At 54.2% G+C, this 19720-nt stretch overlaps 2 protein-coding genes across 2 annotated transcripts; one reads left to right on the forward strand and one right to left on the reverse strand.

The window, feature by feature from the left end:
• Positions 1 to 990: 990 nt before the first annotated feature.
• Positions 991 to 1476, forward strand: LOC129783495 (olfactory receptor 14C36-like; the record flags this gene model as incomplete). The annotated part of the gene is made up of 1 exon (XM_055793451.1): positions 991 to 1476. A coding segment is annotated over one exon (486 nt), but the record flags the coding sequence as incomplete, so codon positions are not given.
• A 12749-nt stretch (positions 1477 to 14225) lies between these two features.
• LOC129783458 (olfactory receptor 14C36-like) lies at positions 14226 to 15290 on the reverse strand. Its single transcript, XM_055793421.1, has one exon. It carries the CDS (start codon positions 15234 to 15236, stop codon positions 14226 to 14228), a length of 1011 nt encoding a protein of 336 aa, XP_055649396.1. The 5' UTR covers positions 15237 to 15290.
• Between the last annotated feature and the right edge of the window lie 4430 nt (positions 15291 to 19720).

A 19720-nucleotide genomic window follows, 5' to 3' on the forward strand; every position in this document is an offset into this window, starting at 1 on the left:
TTTCAGGGTAACATGGGAGTGTGGCCACCATTCATCTCAGGAAGGTGCAAGCCCATAGAAACTGGGAACCTGATGGACAGACCACCTCCCCTCACTGGGCACTCACCCACAGGCAATCCTCTTGCCTCACAGACCTCACTCTGTTCCCCCGGAGGGCAGCAAAAATGCTCTGCTTTTCTGACATCTGAAAATACTCAACAGGAGAGATGGGGGGGAGCTGTGAAAAAAACTCAAGCTCTCTTACAATGCCTTCACCCTTCCCGTTCCTTAGCACTGGCGCTGCAGACGCTGACCAGCCCTTCTGCGTTGGCACTGGTTTCAGAGGACAAAGTTAAACACCAGGACTGGTCCCTGCCCCCACCCACTGCTGCAGAGTGGGGCTGGCTGGTCAAGAGCCCGTGGGCAGATGCCCTGCTCTTCATCACCCACACGGCCAGCACCAAGCAGGGCTGCAGCCACACAGCTGCAGGAAGGTCTCCGAGAAAAGAGAGGGATGTCTGTGTGTGACGGGGGGATGGTCTGTGGGAAATGGCTTTGATTTTGCTTGCAGAAGTCTCCCCTAAATTATCACTGTCTTTTTCTCCTGTGACAGGACCATATGCCCAGAGGCAGCACATGTCCAACAGCAGCTCCATCACCCAGTTCCTCCTCCTGGCATTGGCAGACACGCGGGAGCTGCAGCTCTTGCACTTCTGGCTCTCCCTGGGCATCTACCTGGCTGCCCTCATGGCCAATGGCCTCATCATCATCACAGTAGTGTGCGACCACCACCTGCAAACCCCCATGTACTTCTTCCTCCTCAACCTCTCCCTCCTCGACCTAGGCTCCATCTCCACCACTCTCCCCAAAGCCATGGCCAACTCCCTCTGGGACACCAGGGACATCTCCTACCCAGGATGTGCTGCACAGCTCTTCCTGATTGTCTTTTTCCTTTCAGCGGAGTGTTCTCTCCTCACCGTCATGGCCTATGACCGCTACGTGGCCATCTGCCAGCCCCTGCACTACGGGACCCTGCTGGGCAGCAGAGCTTGTGTCCACATGGCAGCAGCTGCCTGGGCCAGTGGGTTTCTCTATGCTGCGCTGCACACGGCCAATACACTGTCACTGCCGCTCTGCCAAGGCAATGCCCTGGGACAGGTCTTCTGTGAAATCCCACAGATCCTCAAGCTCTCCTGCTCACACACCTACCTCAGGGAAGTGGGGCTAATTGTGGCTGGTGCTTCTTTATTATTTGGCTGTTTTGTTTTTATTGTTCTGTCTTACATGCAGATCTTCAGGGCTGTGCTGAGGATCCCCTCTGAGCAGGGATGGCACAAAGCCTTTTCCACGTGCCTTCCTCACCTGGCCGTGGTCTCCCTCTTTCTCAGCACTGCCACGTTTGCCTACCTGAAACCCCGCTCCATCTCCTCCCCATCCCTGGACCTGGTGGTGGCAGTTCTGTACTCGGTGGTGCCTCCAGCAGTGAACCCCCTCATCTACAGCATGAGGAACCAGGAGCTGAAGGGTGCAATGTGCAAACTGATAGCTGGATGTTCTTCTAAAGCATTAAAATGATGAATAGCATTTATAATGTAGTTCATCACAGACCCTGACTCTCTTCTGAATTTTTTGTAGTTACTTGTGGTATTTCAGTTCTGATAAAGTTGTCATCCCCATTCTAATTCCTTCTGTGATTTTCTTTTCTGAAGGTGCCCTGCTCTCTCCTCATCTAACAAAGCCAAAGGGCCATTAGGAAACTATATTTTGGCTGGGATTCTTCCTTCCAAGGCCTTTCTGGAGCTGCAGGGACAGTTCCTCTGTCCACAGACGGAGGGGAAAAGGTTCCTGGCATGGCAGCAGTACCAGGGAACACCAGCCCTTGGCTCTCAAGTGCTGTCCTTCTTCCACTTCCACACTCTCCTTCTGACCCCATGCCTTGGTGTAAGGCCTGAGGGCTCTGGCAGCTTGGTCACCGCCGTGCTGCGTGGCAGTCCTGTGAGCGCAGGCAGGGGCAGGCAACGGGCACTCTGTGACGGTGCTGGCCTCCATAAAATGCTATGGATTTGTGGAGACCACCTGAATGCAGCACTGCAACGTGCTTCCTTGAACCGAGGTCCCCGTGCCCGTTGCTCATGATGAGGGCCATCTCCGAGAGGTGCCGAGCAGGGCGCGACACCCCCGAGCTGAGGTGCTGCCAGCCTCTGGCAGGGGCAGCAGGAGGCCAGGTAGTCACTGTGCCTGCTGCAGTGCTCTGCCTCCGCATGTGCCAGGGACGGGCTCGTGCCTCTGAGCACCCCTGTGTGCGTGAGGCTGGGGTTCAACCACGGCAGCAGTGCATGAGGCCAGCTGAGGTGGGGACACCTCCCAGCACCTGACCGTTCCTGTGTGTGACTGCAGGAACAAAGGCCACTGTCCCAGGGAGATTCATCTCACCCGCCTTGGGCAGGCTCATTGCAAGTGCCTCGGTCTGATCACGGCACCCTTTCTGGATGGTGCCCTCAAATGTGTCCGAGCAATCAGGGAGGTTCTGGGGTCCTGGCAAAAGGCAGACATCCAGCCTTTGTTCAGGAAAAGCAAGAAGGACAATTGGGAGAAATACAGGCTGGTCATCCTCACCTTAGTGTCTGGGGAAATGACGGTGGAAATATTCCTGCAGCCATTTCCAGGTAATTGTGGGACATCAAAGGGCTTGCTGCACCCATACGTATTGAGGCAAGAAGGGGATGGTTTGTACCTGCACCTTTGCAAGGGTTTTGACTTTTTCTCCTGCACTTTCTGTATAGGCAGATGGGTGACTTCGGGAGTGAAGAAATGGAGGATACTGTGGGTGGAAGTTGGCTGGGGGCTTGTGGCTATGTCTCGAGCTAGCTCAACAGCGTCAGGGAGCGAAACCCGACCTTGGGAGAGAGACACAGTTATGCTTGTTGGAAGGAAGCCATGGGAGCAAGAGGAGAAACTTGAAGATAGAGAGTGGTCTGCAGAGCTTGTGGCCTTGTAGGTAAAGGGAGTTGCTGAGCTGCTGTGTCTGTAATAAAAAAAGAGCCCAGAGTGGAAAATTGCTGAGCACAATTACAGGCTGACACGTCAGCCCCCTGCAAAGGTATAAAAGGCTTGCTTGATTATTGATTAATAAAGTGTCTTCGAGGTGTCTTCAGGTGTCTTTGTGCCTTCGATCCTCTCCCAGAGTCGGTGCATCATACGCCACAGGGGCTCAAGACCAAATGTCACCAGTGGTCAAGTCCTCCTGGTGGCCACTGACTAGTGGCATCTTCCAGTGCAAGCAGTTGGGCCAACTGTGTTGAATGTCTTTATTGTCTCCCAGTACAAGTTGACACAGTGGCTTTTCAGACCCTTCTGTGGATGATGCCAAAGTGGGCAGAGCCCTTGAGCGATGCTAACCAGTTCACCCTGCCTTGAGCAGGACGGCTGGACAAGGGCATTTACAGGGGCCTCTCCCAACCTGAGATATTCTAGGACTCATTGACTCACTTCCCTGGAGAGCTCAGTTGGGATGGGATAGCAGGGGGAAGAAGGGAAAACAGAGGCGCAGAAGCAGAGACAAAACATGGTCCAGTAGAAACAAAGCAGTTCCTCTGGGGAATGTTCTCTCAGCCAAATGGTAGGTAGGAAATCCATGAGATAAATTGGCTGAGAGAAGCTTCCCTTTATCTGCTGGGTGCTGGGCCACGGGGAGGGTGACGGCTGAGGACGGTATCTCGTGGTGAGTTGTGTCCCAGGGACTCACATTCCAGCAGGAAGCCAATGGCTGTGACGGGGGCAGTGAGGCCAGTTCTGCCTGCGGAGGGGACAGGCCACCAGCAGCAATGTGCCTGGGAAAGGGGCGGTGAGGTCACCTCTGCCTGACACAGCGCGTAGGGCAGCCCCTGACTCATGGCTGGGACACGTGCTGTTAAGCTCCATCTGCCAGTGTCTCGGGCAGGCCAGCAGAACCAAGGGGCTTCTTTCTTGCTTGTCACGTCGCTGCTGCCTGAGAACATGACAGCACCGCAGCAGGCACACCGCTTGCTCGTGTCTATGCGAGAAGCTGAAAGGCTCGCAGCCTTGGAAGAGCGTGATGAGGCCGTGGCATGGTCAGGGGAAAGGCCACAAGGAGGGTGACGGGTCGGGATGCCCGCCTGAAGGGTGGTTTCCCAGGTGGTGGAGCTTTCCTTGGAGGTAGGGAAGAGCAGGAGGGAGAAGCACTGCCACCCAGTGCAGCTGGGAAAGTGGAGACTGGAGGTCAGGAGGAGGAAATGTCACTCAGGGGCTTGTGCTGTGGTGGGAGACGTCGTCCAGAAGGAATATGAGATCAGTCCATGTCTGTGTTTGCAGGCACAGCGTGTGAGGGTGGGCAGACATCAGTGCATGTGTGGCAAGGGCAGGGTGAGAGCAAGGTGGGGAAGCCAGATGGGTGCCTGTGGCCTGCCGGGGAAAAGCAGCAGCCGTGGGACAGCGTAGGACAACGTGAGACGGAAGGCAAGGGGCATGGGCAAGGCTGGAAGTCACCAAGAGAACCCAAGGGTTGTCCCCTTGCGTACGGCCATTGCCTGTGCCGTACAGAGTGCAGTTTATGGCACCTGCAGTGTCCTTGGCCATCTCTTCCTTTTCCTGTGGATCTCTTTGTCACTGCCTTCCCCAGTTCAGCAGCCCCTCGCCAAGGAATAAACCACCCAACAGAAGAGTGAAACCCAGTGGGTCTCTCTGTAAGGGGTGGTTGATTCTGCCTGTATCTCCGCAGGTAAGTTGTTCCCCACCGACTGTTCTCCAGTGTCTCAGCCAGTCATATCAGGAAAAATCCCTCCCCGTGTACATCTACCCGACCACCTTGGTGGTAATGCTTTTTGTGCTACAGGGCACATATCCAGCACCACCCAGTGCCCAGTGGAACGTTCCAGTACCTACTGCTAGTTAGTTCTGACAGCTTCATGAAATGCATTGGGCAATCACAATGTGGGTAGGGCCCCACAAAGACCAGAGTTCCATTTTGGTGTGTCTCAGCTTCATTTTAGTAACACACTTCACACTGAGTGTGGATTCAGTGTTGTCCAGGTCTGGAGGTCAGTCTCGTTCCAATGAGTGTATTTTGGTCTTAGCCACAGTTACTCCCACGAGTCCCCAATGGGATGGGGATACCAGCTACAGGCATTCCTGCATGAGGACATTCAGGGAAATGGGTACCTACCCAACAATCACTCCTCCTAACAGCATTTATCGATTCTTCAACAATTTTCAAATGAGTATTCCATGTCCATGACTCCTCCTGATCCCACCCAAGCTGAGGATTTAGCATACCACATCACAGGCCAAATTCTATACATCTGTAAAACATGTTTCAACATATATCTACAAAGGAGAGACAAGTAGCAGGCTCCAGCTTCCCTGTAGACAGCCCAGTCTTATCTGGGGTCACATTTCAGTCATTCACTTATATGCTGAATGGCAATAATGCAAGATACCGAACCTAGAACTTCATGATTCTGGAGGTAGTTTCAAGCATAAAGGTTTTTCTTGCTTGACAGTCCATTCTGGTGATGTGGCTGCTTAAACCCTGCTATGGCACGTCCATGGAGTGACTCCTTCAGGCTTGACAGCAGCGTAGGTGCTGAGCAAAATCTGGAAAGGTCCTTTCACTTCTCTTCAACGGTTCATCCAACCACGTTCTAAGATACACACAATCTCTGGGTCGGTAGTGATGTACAGGCATGTCCAGGGACAGATCTGCGCTCACAGTGACGTACCTCTGGAGAGAGGACAGGACCTTTCATAGAGACTGAACATGCTCTTTTAAGCCATGTTTCCCTTCTATTATTTTGGGATTCACTCCCCTTTCTGTCACCTGGCAAGGTTTACCATGTATCCTTTCCAAAGGACTAAGTCTCTCCTTCCGTTTACGCTGGATCCTGTATCTGTAGCAATGCTGAGGGAAAAGCATCTGACTGCTCTCTCTGAGGTTCTTGTCAGATTTTACTCATCTGTCTTTTCAGGCTTTGCTTCATTCTTTCTACTTTCCCGCTTGATTGAGGTCTCCATGGAGTGTGGAGATCCCATTTTACCCCTCCTAGTTTAGCTAAAAGGTGAAGGGCTTCTACTACCAAGTGTCGACCCCTACCCAAAGAAAGTCCTATGGGTACCCCAATCTCAGTATAATCTCTGAACTTACACTTACGATATTTCTTATTGGTGCGACAAGGGAAAGCTTCCAGCCAGCCTGAAAAAGCATCTGCCATTACTAAAAGGTACGGATACCCATTTTGCTGCAGTAACTTGGAAAAAGTCTAATTGCCAGTAATCCCCTGGGCTTTGTCAGCCCTGGGAAAATCATTGGGCTAGGTGAGGTTATTCTTCAGGTACAACTCAGGCTTCTTCACTCTGCTTTTTGTTTTCCCAGTCATGGTACATTTAGAACTTGCCCTTTCAAGGCTTCTACCAAACTCTCAATTCCCCAGAGAGTTTCGTGGTGCTTCCTTTTAACCAATTCACACATAATTTCCTCTGTAAATGTTAGTTGATGCGAAGGTCCTAATTTCTGCCGTTTCTCTGGCAGGACTAGCAATATTTGACTTTCAGCTGCTTCTTTCCTTGCTTGATCTGCCACTTGCTGTCCTATATGCACCGCGCTATCTCCAAGGTGCTGCACTTTACAATGCATAATTGCCAGCACCCTGGGTCAACTGGTCACCTGAAATGATTGTTGGGTCTTTGCCTCATAATTTGACGGGGGATCCTTGAGAGGTTCAGAGTCCTCTTTCTTTCTTTCTTTCCAACAGCCCCATCGGCACGGTCTATTCCAAAGGCAAATTTCAAATATGTCCATACCTTAAAAAAGCCTTGTCTGTTCATAATAATCCCAGTGCCCTTAGTAAGGCTGTGAGTTCTGCCTCTTGGGCCCACGTGTCAGATGAGAGGGCTTTGGCTTCTCTTCTCTCTCTGATAGTTACCACCACATGTCCTGCTCTTTGGGTCCCATTTCGCACAAAACTACTACCACCTACAAATAAGTCCCAGTCTCCATTTTCTGTTGGCGTGCCTTTTAATTCCACTCGGCTAGAATATACCTCTGCCATTGTCTTTAAACAATCATGAGTTGGTTCTTCTTTTCCACTGAGATCATGTCATTTTTGCCCAGGTGTCAGTTCCTGGGCCTCTTGCATCGGTAATACTGTAGCTGCCACCGTGCACGGACAGGTTGGCCGTCCTTTACTGACACTGTCCAGCTGTTTGGAAAAGCTCCCCACGGCTCTGCTCCATGGTTCCAGGCTCTGGGCCAACACTCCTAAGGCAACGTGTCACCTTTCATGCACAAAGAGTTCCAATGGGTTTTCTAGATTTGGGAGGCCTAGAGCTGGAGCACTCATTCCAGTCCGTTTCCATTCCGTAAAGGCATCTCTGCACTCCTGAGTCCAGACAAGGAGGTTTCCCTTTCCTCCGACACCTTCATATAAAAGCTTGGCAATGAGTCCCAAATTCGTTATCCGTAAGTGACACCACCCGGCCATTCCCAGGGATGCTCTGAGCTCTTGTTTTCATTTGGCTTCTGGGATTTGACAAATGGCCCTTTTCCTCCAGCTCCAAGACTCTGCTGGCCCAGGCAAATTGTAAATCCCCAATTGGTTGCTTCTTCTGGGGTGGTCTCTGCCTTTTCCCAGGGTACTTTGTACCCTGCTAGCCCCCAAAGTTTAGGAGGTCCTTGTTATAGAATCTTCTTTACTACTGGTTGCTAGCAGTATGTCACCTACCTATTGCAGCAAGGCGACATTTTCCTACCTCTTTTGCCAGCTTTCCAACTCACTGGCTAATTGATTTCCAAAGACTGTAGGACTATTTTTAACTCCTTGCAGTCATACAGCCCTGCACAGCTGGGTTTCTCGACCAGTTTCAGGGCTTTCCCATTTGAAACCAACCGACTGGTGACTGGCAGCAGCCAGCACAAGGCAGAAGAACGCATCTTCCATCTCATACAGTAAACCATTCCTCATTCTCCTTCAGGGTGGTCAGGAGGGCATACGGGTGTGCTACTGCCTCATGGACATCTTGCACAGTTGGATTTATAGCTCGTGAATCTTGCACCAGTTTGTATTCTTCTGAATTTGGCTTCCTGACAGGTAATACTGGAGTGTTATGTTCTGATTGGCATTCTCTTAGTAACCCCAAATCTGTGATTTGTTCAATTAAGGACTGCAACCCTGTCCTGACTTGTAGTTTAACTGGGTACAGCTTTTGACTTGCTGGTCTGCCATTTGGCTTCCACTGGACGATTACTGGTTCCCCTGCTTGGGGTTGCCCTGGTGTTCCTGAAGCCCATACAAGAGGTATTGCAGCATTTGTAACTGCTTCTGGTATCTGCTGTAGCTCGGCTTCCTTCTGCAACATAAAAACGTGGGCATCCAAATCTTTATAGTCAGGAATATGGTTCCTTTGAGGAAGCCCAGGTGGCACCTCAGGTAGATTTGGTTTCTGTCAACCAGCAACTGAATGCCAGCCCTGCAGTGCGTCACGGTCTGACCCAAGTTCATCCAGCTGGTCCATGAACAGGAAGCCCATCACAGTGGGGGTTCCAATCACCTGGCTACTCCCACACTCCACTGGTACTTATTCCAACAATCCCTTGCTCAGCCCCGTGAAGATACCATCAAAGAACCAGTGCATGGTTCTCACAGTGTTCCTGGATCACAGCATATGCAAACTGAAGCACATTTTCAGCAGCACCATGTCCTCCTGGAGGTCAGCCTCCCCTCCCCCACAGGCCTTCAGGGGCCTCAGCAGCACTGCAGCTAGCCAAGCCTTCTTCTGCCAGGGCTGCAGAGCCCAGCACTGCTTTTCTGGCCTTGCAGAGGGCAGGGCTTCCTCTGCTGGTGCACTTAGATTGCCACCGCCACCCACTCCAGCAGGTCTCTGGTCTCCAGCACAGCACGGGCACACGCTGGCTCGGGGGCGCTTGGTACCAGCTTTGCCCGAGAGAAGCCTGAGCTTGGCCCCAGCGCTACGGCTGAGGTGCTGCAGCCCAGAAGCGCACCGATGGCTTGGGCCTGGGGCACAGGCAGGAGGAGCTGGACTTCCACATGCTGTCATCGTGCTGGATATTGATGGAGTAAATCATGATATTGATGAAATAAATCATGACGGGTGGTGGGACGGGTCACAGTGGTGCGGCAGGGAAAGGTGTGGGCTTTTCACGAGGGACAGGCCAGGAAGCTGAGGAGGGGATGCCCTCCGTGTGCAGGCACTTGTTGCACGTGCGGATCTCCTCTCCGGGGTGTGCAGCAGGTTGGGTGAGCCCTTGCAGGAGAGTGTCAGCGAGAGGCCGGTTAGTGTGCCATCCTGGTGGGAGACACAGCACCCGCACTCAGGGTACGGCAGCGGAGAAAGGCTTATCTAAGCAAGCCAAGGAAGTCTGCAGGTCCATGATCCCAGCTCTTATTGGGGACTTCATGACCCTGACGCCTTCTGGAAGGGGAGCACAGCAGGATACACCCTGTCCAGCTGGTGTCGGGGGTCTCTTGAGACAAATTCTTTGCACAGGTGTCAGGCCAACAAAGGTGACGCTCACCTGAATCTGGTCCTTGCCAAACAGGCAGTGCTGCTGAGGGGTGTGAAAACCAGTGTCAGCCCCGGCTGTAGTGCTCATGAAATAGGGGGAGAAGACTTTAGCCTCTTCAGGGGACTTGTAGTGGTAGTCCCATGGGCAGCAGCACTCAAGGACAGCAGAGCTGTGTACGGCTGGTCATTCAGGAAAGCATTTTCCAAGCGGAACTGTCCATACCGAGGAGCAGGAAATCAAGCAGACATGCCTAGAGAGATCCTTGGCTAAAGAAGGAATTCCTCAAGAATCTCCAGAGAGAAAAGGAAGCATCCTGGAGGTGGATACAAGGGCTCAAAGAGGAATTTAGAAATAGGGATGTCTTCAGGGAAGCCAAAGCCTGCTTAGTATGGGGTCTTGCAAGATGTTCAAGGGCATCAAGAGGATCTGTCACTACTTGCAGAACAGTTTAAGAAATAAACGAAGCCCCTGTGTGGCCACTGCTGAGCTTAGTAAGAGCAGGTCTAGATAAATCTGAACATCCTCCAGGTCCTCTTTGCCTTAGTCTTCCCCAGCATCGTGTCCCAAAGCTTTGTGCCTGAAGGCAGGACTCTGGAGGGAACCAGCCAAGTGTGGATGGGGATCATGTCAGGAGTCATTTGACCAAATTCAATGCTTCCCACTCCAGGGAGGTGGAGGGGCGGCATCCCAGGGAGCTGTGTGAGCAGGCCGATGTCCCAGTGAGGCCATTCTCCATCCCCACTGGAAGGTCACAGAGACTGGAGGAACTTCCTCTTGACTGGAAGCACCCATGAATCTCGTGATACCCAAGAAGGACAAATTGAAAGTCCTGCCCCTAAAGTGGACCGAGGCCCTGCGATGACACAGGGCAGGGACTGCCTGGCTGGGTCCTTGGTTTGCATTCGGCAAACTAGGAGCCATCAGGAAAGGTGACCAACAGCCTCCTGGGCTGTATGACCAGGAGCACAGCCACGGCAAGTCATTCCCCCCCTCTGCTTCCCACTTGTTTCACCACATCTAGAGTACTTGTCTAGCTTTGGTGCTCCACAATAGCAGAGAGACATTGGCACGCTGGAGCCATTTCAGTAAAGAATCACAGAGATGGTCAAGGCTGGAGCACGTGCCCTGTTAGATCAGGCTGAGGGAGCTGGGCTGGTCCACCCTGGAGAATGGAGGGCTTTTGTGGGAGGATGTAAGAGCCTTGCGTTGCCTATGGCAAGGTTTCCAAGAACTCACTGTGGTACAAGGCAGGAGCACAGGAAGCAATGGACTGAAGCAAGAGCGCTGTCCTCCTTCTTCACCTTCAGCCTTTAGCTCGGGGAACCACAGGCTGCACAGACCCCCAGTGGTGAGGGGTGTGCCATCAGTTCGAGTCCTCTTGGGTGACATTTCTGGCACCTGAGCGGGTAACTGTCCAGGTGGATTTTCCAAGGGTAAATCCTGCCTCGCCAACCTGACAGCCTGCAGTTGTGCGTGAGGAGCTCCACAGTGGATGTCATTTCCCTCAGCTTTACAAATGTCTTCCCATGGTCTCCCTCAGTGTTCTGCCCAAGCGATGCCATGACACTCTGGGTGCAAACAGAAAGAGATGAGTAAAACACCAGCTGGATGGTCAGGCTGAGAGAGCAGTGGGGAAGGGCTCACACCCCACCTGGAGGCCACTGGGACATACTGGGGCAGTGTGGGCACCACAGGGGACTCTCCTGCTTACAGTTTAAGAGCTGTAAAGATAATCCAGTGGAAGCAACTCTCACAGTGTCTGTCGGTGGCACCAAACTGAGAGGACCATCCCTGTGCCCTAGGGATGCCATGGAGGGGAACCCTGGCAGGTGGGGTGGCCGCCCTGTCAGGAGCTGCACAGATGCAGGAAGGACCAAGGGCAGAGCCTGCACCTCCCTCGGGTGGACTAACACCCTGCAGCTGCAGGGCCTGGGACCTGCCTGGCTGGGCAGTGTCTGTGCAGAAAAGGCCCTGGTGGTGCTGGGGGACAGAAGGCAAAACACAATCCCAGCCCGTGACCTGGTAGCAGAGGCAGCCAGCCGTGCCCTGGAGCGTATGAAGAGGTGCCTTGACAAGGGAGTGCGGGAAGTGATTGTGTCTCCGTGCTCATCCCTCGTTAGACCCCCTGTCCATGACTGTGTTCATTTTTGGGCCCTGACTGGGGAGGGAAGGAGGGAGGGAGCGGCTGGGTGCTGCTGGGCTTTTGGCCGGAGACAGCCCATTACAACAAGGAAGGTGTGTATGTGGGAGGGAGTTGAGGAAGGAAGGGAGGCAACAGAATGTCCCCAGGACTTGGAGGGCCATGGAGTCATTTCATTGGCCACCCCATTCAGAATGAAGCTGGGAAGTGAGCCTGAAATTCAGAACCAACAAGGTCCATAGACAGGCCAGGCTGTTCCTGTGGTTGTGCCTGGAGACCCGCACACCTACAGCACAGGTTGTGCTGGGGCTGAATCTCCTGCCTGGCTTCAATGGCCTCCCGAAGCCACGGACAAAGCTTTGGGTGGAGGCCCCAGGTGAGGCTGGTCAGGGCCAGGAAGGCCTAGGGATGCTCTCAGGGCTCTGCCCCCATGGGATCCCACCTGCCAGTGCCCTCAGCAGGCCAGGTTCTCCTTCCCTCCTGTCCTGGGCTGTGCTCTGCTGCTCTCCTTCCCCACATGCCTGGGCATCAGGGACACCACAACTGCACACTACTAGAAGCAAGGTGGCCCTGGTCTTCAAATCCCTGAGCAGATTGTTGTCTTTGGGGAGTCCCAGGTGCAGGTGAGCATCAGAGTGGGCAACCTGTTTGGTCTGAGGAACTTGCCCACAAGCCCCTGGACTCCTGGCATCCTTGCTTACCTGTCCTGTCAACACCAAGGAGACTGATTCCCCCAGAATAAACCAGATTATCTCACCCATTGTTTCTCCTGCCATAGTATCTCACAAACCAAACATTTTTTTAATTGGCAATAAATTAATCTTTGCCAAGACCTCACATCTCTGGACATGAAAAGAATCATTAAGAGATCTCTTTATCTTTGCCATGAGCATTGCTGGTTTATTTTTTTCCTTTGTCCTGTTGATTCAGTGCAGCGAATGAGCAGCTGAATGTTTGTCTCACCACTGGCCAAGGTTAACCCACCACAGGACCACATCAGGACTGCTGAGCCCACAATGGGGCTCCCAGCACATGAAAGACCCTGACACATCAGAGAAGTCCTGCAGAGGCCAGAAGGATAGTTGGGACATGGAACACATTATGGACAAAGAGAGGCTGAGAGAGCGCAAGAGTATTATTTGAGAAATTGTTCTGAATGAAAGACTGGAGCGCTGGACCCAGGCCAGCTGGTGGGATCTCAATCAATATTTGTTAGAACACCATGCCATGAGAACATGATCTTGTTGGAGGTGTCTGACAATGGCCTTCCCTGAGAGACCAACTGTGGCAAGAGCTATGGGACTTGTGTGTAACAAGTGTCAGTCGGAAGGTGGCTCCCTTTATATTTAGAAATGGTGATGGAGTTGGGTATCGCTGGGCAACGGAGGAGGACAGAGGTGACCATGCAGCAGTGGTCCCTAATGAGGGCTGGGGTATATGACCAGGCTTGGAAATGAGCAGTGTTTGGGAATTTGTGGGGAAAATTTCCCTTCTGCAGCTTTCTGAGGGTGTGCAGGGAACACGGCACAGATCTGGCCCCTCAGTCCCGCTCCTTTGGTGCCTTGCTGGCTTCACCATGACCCCTGGGTCTGCACCAGGACCACCCTGCTGTGTGCCCCCACCCTGCACACCCACACAGCTGAGCTCTCACTGGGGTTTCCCTCTCCCTGGCCCTTCCCAGCCCAGCCCCCCCACAGCCCCCAGAGCTCTGCCCACCTCCCCTGCCCTCTCCCCAGCCCAGGCAGACACAGCAGCCCACGCGGGGCTGGCCCCATGCAATTGCCCACCCAAAGGGGGCTGCAGAGCTCTGGGCACTCACCCCATGGCCATAGACCATCACAAGGGCACAGGAGATGCTGGTGGGCAGAGAGGGGTCTCCTCCTGCCAGTCAGCCCCAGGGCTGGCACCAGCCATGGCATGAGGACACAGAGGCCATTGCCTCCCTCTGTCTGCTGCTCCTCTCTCACAGGGACCCTGATTGCCCACTCCTGGCAGCCCCTCGGGGCCAGTCCCTGTCCCCAGCACCAGGCTGCTGGCCTGGGGGCTCCCCAGGCACCTCCTGCTGCACCAGGGACACAGCAGCCTGCCCCAGCTGGGGCATCCACAGAGACACCTGCTCTTGCCCAGGGATGTGGTCTCAGGCATGGCCCTGAGCAGGCGGTGCTGCTGTGCAGGGCAGCGGTGCCTGAAAGCCCAGGGAGATGGTCCCAGGCACATCCCTCTTGGTCACCCACCATTCCCATGGGCACTGGGCCCCCACACGCCAAGGCTCAACACAGGCCCATGCCCTAACGTGTTGCCCCATGCCCTCCTCCCCTGAGCCATGGAGAACCCAAGATCAGAGACGTTGTTCAGGAAACAATTCCTGCAGCTTGTTCCTCAGCTTGGCTTTGGAATTAGTGCCAAAAGTCCAAACACTGGAACTGAGAAATCCTCCTTTTATTACAGAGATGTGAGCCAGGAGTCAAGGTTAATTGTCCACCCATGCATATGTACAAAGAACACCAGGTCAGACAGGCTGGGTTCCCACGTGCAACAGATTCAGACATTTCTAGAAAAACAGGATTGTCACAAATAGAATGCTAAACCCACTGGAGTTTCCAGAAATGAAGTGGAAATGCCTTGTGAAGGGACATGGATAATTTGTTGCTTCTGAGATACACCTGACTGCATCAGCTTCTTCAGTGCGTCCTTCAGCTCCTGGTTCCTCATGCTGTAGATGAGGGGGTTCACTGCTGGAGGCACCACCGAGTACAGGACTGCCACCACCAGGTCCAGGGATGGGGAGGAGATGGAGCGGGGCTTCAGGTGGGCAAATATGGCAGTGCTGACAAAGAGGGAGACCACGGCCAGGTGAGGGAGGCACGTGGAAAAGGCTTTGTGCCGTCCCTGCTCAGAGGGGATCCTCAGCACAGCCCTGAAGATCTGCACATAGGACAGCACAATGAAAATGAAACATCCACAGACTAAACAGGAACTAATCACTAGAAGCCCCACTTCCCTGAGGTAGGTGTGTGAGCAGGAGAGCTTGAGGATCTGTGGGATTTCACAGAAGACCTGTCCCAGGGCATTGCCTTGGCAGAGCGGCAGTGAAAAAGTATTTGCTGTCTGTAGGAGGGAGTTGAGAAACCCACTGGCCCAGGCAGCTGCTGCCATGTGGACACAAGCTCTGCTGCCCAGCAGGGTCCCGTAGTGCAGGGGCTGGCAGATGGCCACGTAGCGGTCATAGGCCATGACGGTGAGGAGAGAACACTCCGCTGAAAGGAAAAAGACAATCAGGAAGAGCTGTGCAGCACATCCTGAGTAGGAGATGTCCCTGGTGTCCCAGAGGGAGTTGGCCATGGCTTTGGGGAGAGTGGTGGAGATGGAGCCTAGGTCGATGAGAGAGAGGTTGAGGAGGAAGAAGTACATAGGGGTTTGCAGGTGGTGGTCGCACACTATGGTGGTGATGATGAGTCCGTTGGCCATGAGGGCAGCCAGGTAGATGCCCAGGGAGAGCCAGAAGTGCAAGAGCTGCAGCTCCCGCGTGTCTGCCAATGCCAGGAGGAGGAACTGGGAGATGGAGCTGCTGTTGGACATGTGCTGCCTCTGGGCATATGGTCCTGTCACAGGAGAAAAAGACAGTGATAATTTAGGGGAGACTTCTGCAAGCAAAATCAAAGCCATTTCCCACAGACCATCCCCCCGTCACACACAGACATCCCTCTCTTTTCTCGGAGACCTTCCTGCAGCTGTGTGGCTGCAGCCCTGCTTGGTGCTGGCCGTGTGGGTGATGAAGAGCAGGGCATCTGCCCACGGGCTCTTGACCAGCCAGCCCCACTCTGCAGCAGTGGGTGGGGGCAGGGACCAGTCCTGGTGTTTAACTTTGTCCTCTGAAACCAGTGCCAACGCAGAAGGGCTGGTCAGCGTCTGCAGCGCCAGTGCTAAGGAACGGGAAGGGTGAAGGCACTGTAAGAGAGCTTTAGTTTTTTTCACAGCTCCCCCCCATCTCTCCTGTTGAGTATTTTCACATGTCAGAAAAGCAGAGCATTTTTGCTGCCCTCCGGGGGAACAGAGTGAGGTCTGTGAGGCAAGAGGATTGCCTGTGGGTGAGTGCCCAGTGAGGGGAGGCGGTCTGTCCATCAGGTTCCCAGTTTCTATGGGCTTGCACCTTCCTGAGATGAATGGTGGCCACACTCCCATGTTACCCTGAAATACCACAAGGCACTGCTGAGAACGGACTGACCCACCACAGACCAGTAAAGGTTGTAGACTTTCATCAGAACTCAGCATCCCACCCACAGCAAAGGATACACAGCTCATTTCACCCACCCCAACAGTGTTTTCTCCATCACAGAAACTCTACGCTTCTATGTGGGGCTTTCAGATCACTAATGGGTGCGAGGGGACAGGTTTCCACTCTGGAGGGCAACTCGCTGCTTGGAAGGGAACTTCAAGGAGGTAGCCAAGTGCCCTAACAAGAGCATCAGGTTCAGGGAGAACCAGCCCCTTGCCCAGCCCCACATAGGGCATTGCCCACAGCCCCACAGCTGAGAGGAAAGCTGGGACACTTGTTCCCATGGACACACCTGCAGGAGAGGACCCACAAGGTCAGAGTGTGACTCTGCAGCTGAAACACCCATCCCCAGAGAGCCTGACAGCAAGAGCTAGAGAATAAAACTAACCCAAAACGGCAGAGAAAGAAGTAAAATTGCACTGAAGGTCGAGGTAAGAGTGTCCAGGGCGAGCGAGCCAGGCACTGAGGGCAGCGTTGCCCTTGCCCAGCTCTGCTCGCCACCTCCCACACACCAACACTGCCGGGCAGCTGCTCTCAGCCCCTGTGCTCTGCAGAGGGACCGGGGCACGTGGCTGCAGAGCTGCACCGCGGCTCTGCTGGAGCTCTGGCTGCAGAGGGGGTGGCTCACGCCTCGGGACCCCCAGCCCTGAGGGCAGAGGCTTTGCTGGGGGGAGAGCAGGCCAGGGGGATGCCTCAGAGAAAGGGGTCTGCACTGCACATGGTCAGAGAGAGCTTTCTGATTCTCCCTTCCACAACAATTCTGTCTGAAGTTTCCTATCAGTCCTTGCAATATCCTGGATGTCAGGAGACTTTCCTTGTGGGACGTATCTCCCTGTGCCAGGTCTTTCCCTGTCAGTGCTCACAGACCACATCTCTGCCTCTGTGCACTGGCCCCGCACAAACGTGCCTCTCTGAAGGGCACTGGCTGGGCACAGGGTCCTGTCCGCAGGGGGAAAAGGGCAGCTCAGAACGACCCTGATGGCTCCAGCAAAGGTGCTGCTGCTGCTGTTCATAGGCGGAGGAGTGGCTGAGGGCACTTCAGGAGGCTCCTGGCAGACCTCCTCATCACTCAGAGTTACAGCTGGCAGTCTCAGGGACATCTTCAAACTCGAGATCTCCATTAACATTTCTGCCTCCCCTCTCCTGCCCCCAACAACAGAAAACTGAAAACACAGATTGAGGAGAGCCCTGGATTTATCATAGCAATCCCTGCGCTGACCTTTGATACGAAAAGTCTCATCCAGACATATTCTGAGGGTAACCTATACTTGTAAGCAGCGCTCACCCTTGCGGCACACTCTCAACAGCAGAGAGATCCTTCCCTATCAGGGGTCGGTCCATACGCCCCCAGAGCTGTCGGGAGCCCCCAGCAGGCTGAGAGCTGCCCCTGGCAGGCGGCAGAGCCCCTGCCCCAGCACACAGCCCCCTGGGCTGCAGGGACCCTGCTGGCAAGGACAGCCCTGGGCACCCCTGCCTGCACAGCCACCTTCACAGCCCTGCAGCCGGCCCTGGCACAAGGCAGCCCACATGCCCTGGCCCTCCCACGCTGCAGCAGGGAAGCCCTGCTCTGCAGCACACTGGCCTCCTCCACAGCAAAAGGCTCCCACACGGTCCCACAGGCTGGGGGGGCCCCAGCTGCTGCAGACCCGGCTAGGAACTGCAGAGGCATTGCCCTGCAGCCACACACTTACCGGCTCCAGGGCTCTGCAGATTTCTCCAGCAGGGAGCTCTCAGCAGCCCCCCACCAAGGGCTGCTTTTGAGCTCTCCCTGCCTCCCTCCTCTGCCCCTCTGGGCTCCCTCCAGGTGTCCCTGGGGCTGCAGGGGAACCTGCTGGGCAGCAGGATGAGGCAATCCCTCATGGGCCTTGCCTCTCCTGGGGGGACACACTTATTTCCAGCAGTGGCAATTCTCCTACTAGAAAAAGTTTTCTGCAGGAGTATCAACTTTTGTTAACCCATTACTAGAGAGGACACCAGGAAAACTGCAGCAAAGGATCCAAGTACTCCTAAAGGAGCGTGTGTGTATGTGTGTGTCTGGTGGTTCTGCAGGCAGGGGCAGGGAGGATGTCTTCAGTGCTTCAGTAAGCCCTGCAGAGCCCATTTCAGCACTTCATTGCACAGTCCGAGGGCTCAAGACTCAGCTCTCCTTTGCCCAGGCCATGTCTCTGCTCTGAAGCAAAGCCTTTGCACCCCCGGGCTCGGGGACACTTGGTACCAGGTTGCCTTATGGCCAGGCAGAGCTGGGCGGGTGCCACAGCTGGGGGGCTTCAGCCCAGATGTGCAGCAGTGCCCTCAGCCAGGCGCCCACGCAGAGGCAGCTGCAGCCCGTCCTGTTGCAGACAGAGCTGTGACACTGAGGGAACCAAGTGCCAAGGCAGGTGGCAGAGCTCAGCACAGCTGCTCGGCAAGGACAGCAGCCTCCAACAGCCCAGGCATCCACCACGCGGTTTAGACCGGTGAGGCAATTCCAGGGCACCCGAAGGAGTGTTCCCTCCTTCAGGAGCAGTCACAGAAGACACAGAGATACTGTGTGGCCGCTGCTGACTTGAGCAAGGGCAGGTGTGGGTACAGCTGAGGTTGTCTCTGCCCTCTTCTCCTCTGCCTTCCCCGGCCAGTTCTCCCAGGCCTCTGTGGCTGCAGGCAGGACTCTGGAGGAGAAGCAGCAGCAGTGGGAGGGGATCAAGTGCCTTGACCTCCGGCAACCTTGAGCGGTCCGTGGGAGCAGAGGGGCGGTATCCCAGGGGGCTGAGCGAGCAGGCTGCTGTCACAGGGAGGCCACTCTCCATCCTCTGGGAAAGGCCATGGAGACGGGGAGAGCTCTCGCAGGGCTGGCAGCACCCACCCATGGCACGCATGGCCAAGGGTTGAGCAGGGGAAGTAAAATTCCCAGAGACTGACCACTAGTGTAATATTTCATGGTGTATGAATGAGGTGAGTGGGTTGACCAGGAGAGATTGTGCCTGGACATCCTCTCTGCTTTCTGTGAGGAAAGGACAGGATTGCTCGACTTAGACAGAGCAGTGGTCGCCTTTCAGTGGAAGGGAGCATAGCTTTCAAAACCCTCATCCACAATATTCTGGTGCCACATTAGGATATTTCGGGCCTGCATGAGTAGAGAAGTAGATATTTATTAAATCAGCTGGATCATCAGTCTCTGACATACATGATCAGTGCCTGGTTCTCTGCCTGGAGGCATCCAGGTAGATGGGTGCTGATGGGATCTAACCTGTCACCTTGCCTGTTGAACCTGGAGGAGATGAGAGGGTGTTTTTTCATAGAATTTCTAGATGAAACCACAAGTCACGGTCCACTCAGTGGACTCGTGATGGTTCATTAACCACGATCTCGAAGCACAAAAAATCAAGGCGACCACGCCAAGGGGTTATGCTTCAATCAAACAGCACAATTTTATTGTTTGCCCGTAAAGCGGCGTGCGATAGGTAGAAAGACAGAAAGTGAATAAAAGGAAAAGTAAAAAGAAAAGGAAAGAGCATTATAGCTACCACCACGGGCCTAAGGCGTCTCTATGGTCCCAGGTCCAGGCAGTGTCCCGCCGCCGGTCCTTCCGATCGTCGTGATCCTTGTTATGACCACAGTTGTGATCCATCTTCTGGACAGCTGTTATGCGGCCTTATTCAATCCCAGGTGGGAGGGGATGGCATAGTACTCCTCGTACCGTGCAGTTCTCCTTCCCAGGGTGTAGTTGTTCCTTTCAGTCCCAGGTTGCAGGGAGCGGCATAGTACTCCTCGTACCGTGCAGTTCTCTTTCCCAGGGTCTTTGTGTCTT

Source organism: Falco peregrinus, unplaced genomic scaffold (genome assembly GCF_023634155.1).
Source record: "Falco peregrinus isolate bFalPer1 unplaced genomic scaffold, bFalPer1.pri scaffold_42, whole genome shotgun sequence".
NCBI lineage: Eukaryota > Metazoa > Chordata > Aves > Falconiformes > Falconidae > Falco > Falco peregrinus.

Excerpts from the sequence above, each read along its gene's own strand:
- LOC129783458 (XM_055793421.1), bottom strand. The coding sequence starts at position 15,236 with ATGTCCAACAGCAGCTCCATCTCCCAGTTCCTCCTCCTGGCATTGGCA.